At 32.9% G+C, this 7,524-nt stretch overlaps 1 protein-coding gene across 1 annotated transcript in view; it reads left to right on the forward strand.

Annotated features, from left to right (window-relative positions):
* Positions 1-3,831, forward strand: part of LOC144972841 (uncharacterized) — a 12,166-nt gene extending 8,335 nt beyond the window's left edge. The window contains exons 3-5 of the mRNA XM_078914547.1: positions 1,301-1,457; positions 2,497-2,653; positions 3,023-3,831. Of these exons, the coding sequence (XP_078770673.1) occupies positions 1,301-1,457; positions 2,497-2,653; positions 3,023-3,146 (438 nt within the window). The 3' untranslated portion in view covers positions 3,147-3,831. The remainder of the gene's footprint in view (positions 1-1,300; positions 1,458-2,496; positions 2,654-3,022) is intronic.
* The last annotated feature ends 3,693 nt before the right edge of the window (positions 3,832-7,524 follow it).

The raw sequence follows: 7,524 nt of genomic DNA on the forward strand, positions 1-7,524 counted from the left end.
TAAGATAATGCTTGTCCAGGATAAAAGGTCACAGCCAGTGCCTGCCATATATTAAAAATATATCAGAGAGAGATAAATGAGAGTCCCTTTCTTGTGAGGTTCAAACAGTTATATCAGATGATCTGTTTTAGGTGTCCAAAACAGAGCTGCTAACTATACGCCAAAAAGCGTATTATTACACTTATTCTATCAAATCATGCATTTATTCTTTTTTCTTACACATTACGCCCTTTTGTTGTCATCAAGGTTTATACTGCAAAGCCAGAATTAATTACAGTACAAAGGGGCTGACTTTTAAAAAGCATATTAGAATGCTACATCTAACAGGATGTTTGACATGTAGAATCAGTGGCTGCTGAGGTAACCAACGGTTAAAATAAAATTTCAGACAATTTTGGGAAAGACGATTTACAGGCCTGAGTGATTTATGTTTTAGAATAATGACTTTGTTTTGCACAATTACATCTTTTCTTTTAAAATGACACCTTTCTTCAGTAAAAATTACACATTTTCTTTCAGTTGGGGTTGGCAGCTCTGCTGAAGTGAAACATCATCAGAAATATTGTCGTTTTATTTCAATTTTTATTTTTTCTGTATTCAATATAATTTATTTATGATAGAGCGATTAGCCAAAAACGACTACTCAATTGTGAGAGTAGTTTTTTCCTGGACCCGATGATCTGTGACTACAAATCTTTGAAAGGGTAGATGTATATCGTATCGTACCCAATCTGATTGACTTCATTTAAATCACTCCCTCTCTATTTTCATTTGAAGCAAGTGCTCCATCAACTGAACTAACAGAGGCGGCATAAAATTCAGAAGTCAAGCAACTTTGCCTTAATTTACTGTTCTTTATGTCACTTGTATTTTCTCCATCAAGAGAAAAAGAATATTGTTAGACACATAAAGTGCTTAAACTATGGGATCCCAATAGCTCAATTGGTAGAGTATATGTTTCACAAGCAATGGTTCCTGTTTCTATCCCAGGTTGAATTGAGATCTTTTTCCCCTGACCCCTCTATCCGCCCAACAATGATGAGTAGCTGGGACAGTCTTATCTAGCATTAAGTTATTACTGTGCATTTTATGCTACTGAAAATGGGATAAACTCTGGCACCATGGGCCTAATGGATGACTTTGATAATTAAGTACTTTGTAATGCAGCATTTATTTTAATTATTTAAACATTGGACGAAGTATAATAATACAATTAGGTTTCCATAATATCCTGTCCCAACTTTGTTGTAATGATCAATCAATACCTTTTGCTTTCATATATTTTTTTTTTCAATGAAAGGTGCGACATGAGGTAGCTGTAGCAGTTAATTCTGCTTTTAATCAGTTGAATATTCCTGATGATTCCAATGGAACATTTCAACACAATTTGGTATCCAAGCTAGACCAGGAGATTGAACTTGATGCCTTTGGGAAAGTTATCATGAAAAATACAACAGGTAAGATAAGATTTGTTACCGATCGACCTAAAGAAAATCAGGGTGTACATAAAGTCTTTCCCTGATTTTAAAGATTTATTATTCCTAAACCATTATAGATATTTACATCTGGTTTTCATCATCTTTTAGGGAAAAGCCATACATATGCCTTTATCCATTGACTCGCATTACACCACCAGATTACCAAAATCAACATAAACTTAAAAGATCTAATTTTTCTCTCCTCCTTTTTTCAGAATAGCAACACTGTGACAAAAAAATTGCTTAGTTGATGAGAGTGTGATCATCTCTCACTATGCGTCGCAGTAATTTTAGATTAAAGTCGTTTTCCTTTAATGGTCTGCAAACTGAGCTAGGAAAGGTTGTTGAGCTATCTTTGACGATTTTGTTTCATGCCATTCATGCTTTTGTTTCATGCCATTCATGCTTTTGTTTCATGCCATCACATTACACAAATAGATTTGTGTCACACTTTTGCCATTCTGAATGAAATAGGAGAAAAGTCTGATTTTGGTAAATTTGGTGATGGAATGTGGGTTGATGACTAATGGGCATTAATGTATGACTTTTCTTTAGAAGATGCCAAAAACCAGATGCATAAATCTATAACGGTTTTAGAATAATGAGTCTTTGAATTCAGGGAAAGACCTTATGGACATCTTATGTATATGAGTTCAGATTTGGTTTAATAGAAAAATATTAATTTGCTATTTAAAAAAAATATTTGTTTTATACTTATTTGATTTGATTTTTCTTTTCACTCAGTTTGCTTAACATGTCTCTATTTGGACAGCTATGCATTATGTCTTTATAAGTACAAATCCTTTTCTTCAAAATATCTTGTTGTTCATATCCTTTTTTTATCTCATTTATTCAACCATCTAGAAAAGTGACTTTTAATGGATAGTAAATACAGATTGTTTTGTTTTGTTTGATTTTCCTTGTTTTTTTTTGTTTTCATTTTTTTTGGTTTTTTTTTGGGTGCCACTGGCTTGTTTGATAATATTGCAATATATTTTTCATTGTCATATATTATTAGAGAATTGGAGGGCAAAGGACTTCTTCCATCAGATGCCGATCAAGGATGAGACACTATTTGTGTCAATAGTTTGTATGGGTATCATTGTACCCATCATTATCCTCACCCTGTTTGGAGTATACATCTACAAAAGAAAGCAGGAAACTTCACAAAGGAGGTATGTGCAACAAGTTTTCATAGTTCTTCTTGGAAACTAAACTACTCCTCATTCAACGTGTTTTTGCTCTTTTTCTTAGATGAGAATACTTTTTGCCTTTGTATTTTGATTTATCTTCCTCTCCATTTCAGAGACTTAGTTGGGTTTTTTTTCCTAGTAAAACTGTGTTCATTATTGAGCCACTGTTTGTTTTATTTTTATTCATTTATGGTAGTTGAATCAGCTCCTCTTGCTTTTAGGCATATCTTTTTCATCCCATAATATTGAGGTATTTTTCATAACTAAAATTTGCCAAAAATTTGGGATGGTGGCTAATTTTTCAAATTATTTTAGACAAACCAATTTTCTTAATTTATTTTTTGTCATTAGGCGAGAAATGCTGTTGCGGGAGCAGCCCGAGTTTTCATTGGAGGAGAGAACACCTGAAGAGCATAAAGGAAACATGGAAGAAGACGTGGCAGATTTGGACTTTAGAAGCAGTTACCAAGCTTGAAAATGGCATTGCTGTGCTTTATTGTTATTTCAAAAGTGAACGAGAAAATATTTCCCTGATTAAAATAATGGGCTAAATATGAAAACATATGTCATTAAATTGATCAGAAATGTACATTTTATCGTATGTATATATTGTCATATCATTTTTAAACATAATATATCTATATATTCCATTTTTGAACCGCATTATCACCAAAGATTGAATAACTACAAAATGTTTTGGGTGTGGAAATTTGAGCATTATTGGCAATTTTTTCTTAATTGACAATTGTCATTGACTCTTTGTCTCTCGTGATTCTGGCTATTTTTAAATTCAAAGAAATTGTTGCTGTGATCTTTTGTTTTATTGATTTAAATACACCATTGATGGTTTAATATTTTTACAAGTGTTATCATTTTATTAAAAAAATGAATTTACGGGTCATTTTTGGGGGGCTTTAACAGTCACTGTTAAATTGGTTGTGAAATTACTTTTAAAAAATTCATTTTAATTTTTAAAAGTCACTCTGATATACTTTATTACATCAATTGCAAAAATTGCTGTCATTGATGCATGTGTTTTACCATTTAATATTTGTAGCTGAAATACAATGACTCTTGGCCAGTTGCCCCGTTTCTTTTACGTATCCATTTTCTTCACAAAACAGAATTAGTCTTGTTGGGATAATATGACTGAGTACCCAGCCTGATGATCTCATATTTTGGTGTTTTTAAGTCACCAAAAGCAACTTTTATCCATGCTGAACTTGTCAATGTAACTCGCAATCGAATCAAGCCGATTAATTTTGTTTAGGGCTGAGTAATAACAGGGCATTGATTGCATGATCAACAATGCTGTCATTCGTTTAGAGGCTTCCGGTGGCACCAGGTATAATTGAAAGCTGAAAGAGATTTGTGGATCTGGCATGTAAGATGAAGATATTTAAAGGGTCAACAGTTTGTCCGTGAAACTAAAAAAATGAAAACAAATATGATTTTAAAATTTTTTTTATACTGTTACCTTATCTCAGATTATGATTTGTATAAAAAATCAGTTCTATCCCATATGTTTTTTTTTAAGGTCATGGTCAATCAAGAGTAAGGTTTTTGGTGCATCTTGAAGTATTTTCCCTGAATGCCTGTTCCACCTCTTTGCGAAATTTTCTTCTTTTCCAACAACTGGGCACATGGATGAATATCACTGTAATAATATATTTAAATGAACTACCCTTTGTTTTGCACCTAATTAAATGTAGACGTCGGGACAGGTTATTGATTGCCTTGTTTGGACGCTTGCTCCAATCTTATTTTTCTTGTTAGATTTACATCTGTTTTGACCAAATAACACTATTAAAATGCCATGACGCATTTTTAGCATTATATCAACATTATTTTTATATAATCCATGTTTACCATTTAGATATAAATAGGCTAGGTTATTCGTATGGGGGAATGGTAAAGAAAGCTTTCTTTATCTTTACTTGCAGGACAGATTTTATAGTTCATTCTCTGGCTTTCATTTCAAGCCTATTAATTTGGGCTGGGCAACTTATTTGGCTCCTGCTATCAATTTTCTTTTCTACCTTATGAATATTAGTCTTTTTATGTGACTTTCTGTCTTGTCCTGGATTGAGAAAATGGGTTTTCCCCAGACCTTGGTTCAGATCTGTTGTCATAAGGGAGCCAGCAGGATGTGATCATGTTTCATTTATGTAGAAATGATATTTTTCTTGTAAATTATATCAGTATAAATGCGCATTTATGTATATGTTGGAAAACACCGGAGATTCTCATTTTTGCTGAGTCTCATACTGGGATCTGTGTGAGATTGAGATTTTGTGTGGTCTCAGGTTGGGCGCACAGATACATTAATGGAGGGAATCAGTACCTGTTCTTTTCTTGAATTAGTTTTCTTAGATTTATTTCTCCTGAAGTGCTGATGTCCTAGAATAACTTCCTGCATTTGATGATATGACTTTACATTGATGCAAGTGCCATGAAACGTAAATGCTAACATTAATAAATTAGTCTTTTTTTTTCTTTTTGTGGGTTTTTTTTTTTTTTCTATTAAAACTGAAATGAGAAATGGAATAAAACAGTGCTAATTTAAACATTATTCATCTGTACCTGATTGTTGATAAGGGAATTCTCACAAAGATCGTCATCTTCAACATAAACAACCCATTTTCATTTAGGTATTGGTGCTTCAGTCAATTGTACAAATAATCATAATTTGCCATGTCCTGTGTTTTGTCATATATATCAATACCATTGTGCACAAAACGTTGGTTTCATTTATTATTATTATTTTTATTTTTATTTATTATAATTTTTTAATTTAAAAAAAAAGATTTATTATTGAGTGTTTGTTACTGACCCCAGCTTCTTTTTGGGGGGTCAATTCTAGTTCTTTTTTACCATTTAGATATTACTCTTGTAACTTTTATCCCTTCCCATGTAACTTGATCCTTGTCCGGGGATGAGAATTATTTTCATTTTCTCAGACCCTACCCGCAGTCCTCTGCTGGTAAATATCTTTGTCTCTTTCTCTCTCTCTGCCCCCCCCCCCTTTCTCTCTCTCTCTCTCTCTCTCTCTCTCTCTCTCTCTCTCTCTCTCTCTCTCTCTCTCTCTCTCTCTCTCTCTCTCTGTCCCTCCCTCCTCTCTCTCTCTGCCAACAAACAAGTTCAGATAAGGCCTGGATGAATGACTCTTTTGTGGAGAAAAATAAATATTCGTGTAAATCATTTCTCTTGATTTATTGTAAGCATTCGATTGCACAGCTTTTTGTAGCAAACTATGTGTCCATGTTGGTTCTCTAAGTAGTCTCAAACTTGATACAGTTAAGTTACTTTTGGGATCGCGGGTGGTTGGATGGGAGCATCACCCTTGAATCATATACCTATGATGTTCGCATGGTGTATGATCCGATAGTGATGTCGTTTCTTCTTCTCTTACTAGCCTATCCTGCTTCTTTTGGTTTGTGATTGTATTTTGACAGGGGAGATTTTTTTTTCTGTAAATCTTCTGCTGTTTTTCTTGGTTATTTATAATTTAGCTTATGATATCTTTAGGTTATGTTTTGATTTACATTTGTACTATTTTTGTTAGATTGCTTGTTTTTTGTTTCAGCAGTCTCTCATATAACCTCAATTGTGTTGGAAGAGACCTAAAGCAACAAACAAACAAACAAAAACAGTTACTTTTGGGATCTAATTGTTTTGGTGGTTTTTCTTTGGCTCTTGTAAGTGCTGATGAACTCTTGATCCATAATCTTTTAGTTATCTTACCCTTTTTTTTTTATTATGCTGATGTGACATAAAGTCTAACAAGTGCCGTAAAACTCCAAAAAAGACACAAAACCAACATTATCATATTTCTTACATCATTATGAGGTGCTAATTTTGTCATCGCCTTAATTTAAATTGTCATGCTTTAAGTGTTTAAACAAAGTAGGTCAAATCATTTTTCAAACAGTGCTCCAACCGATGTTATGCCTTATGTATGTCATAGTATTTTTTAAAAAAACGTTTTGAAATGTTTCACACTTGCTGTCAATGACGAAATGTTTATTTCAATATATTAATATTTCAGAATTGTCTATAAATAACATTGTCATAACAAATCAGTCTGAAATTTGAATTATTATAGAGATTTAAAATAGCATTGGTTAATTAATTATTTTTTTTCAACGCACATTGTAATGCATTGACTAATTACATAAACAACAATTTTCATTGTATAAATTTTAATTGACAGCTTGGTGCCAAACTTGAGTTAGATTTTGTTATTGTCATTTTTCTTACCTTTGTTGTCCATGTCAGGTGCTATACGTGTTGGATCAAGACTTTGTGTATTTTTTACCTTGGTTCTGGCTGGGGTCCTTCACCAAAATAGTGCTTGCAATATAAAAAACTTCAGTTTCAGCTAATAATGACAAAGCACTGAGGTATTTTAAAAACATCCAATGTCGCATAAGGTAGAAAATATCTCTTGATCTGTGTTCCCTTCACTGTTGGCAGATTAGAGCTATGCTCCTTTCTGTTCCCCGTCAGTTTTTTTTTGTTTTTCTTGGTGGTGATGATATAATTTAAATTGTCATCAAGGAAGTTAATTATTGTAACAAATGCGGATAAACTAATATGTGAAATATGACAACAGACAAGGGATTTTTCAATTGAAACACGAAAAACAGGTCAACTGAACATTTTTGATGATGTCTTATATTTACATTGTATTTTTTGTAAATATAACAAATTGATTGTTCTGTAAATAGAAATATTCATTAAGTGTACATCATGGGTGGGGTTCCCTACCTCCACAGTGGGCAGGGAGGTACTTACCGTGTCTTCTATCCCCTTATATCTGTTTTCCAACTTGCTTTCTGTCTTTGTCTTGG

Source organism: Berghia stephanieae, chromosome 5 (genome assembly GCF_034508935.2).
Source record: "Berghia stephanieae isolate SIO BIC M18660-M18661 chromosome 5, UCSD_Bste_1.3, whole genome shotgun sequence".
In the NCBI taxonomy this organism is placed as follows: domain Eukaryota; kingdom Metazoa; phylum Mollusca; class Gastropoda; order Nudibranchia; family Aeolidiidae; genus Berghia; species Berghia stephanieae.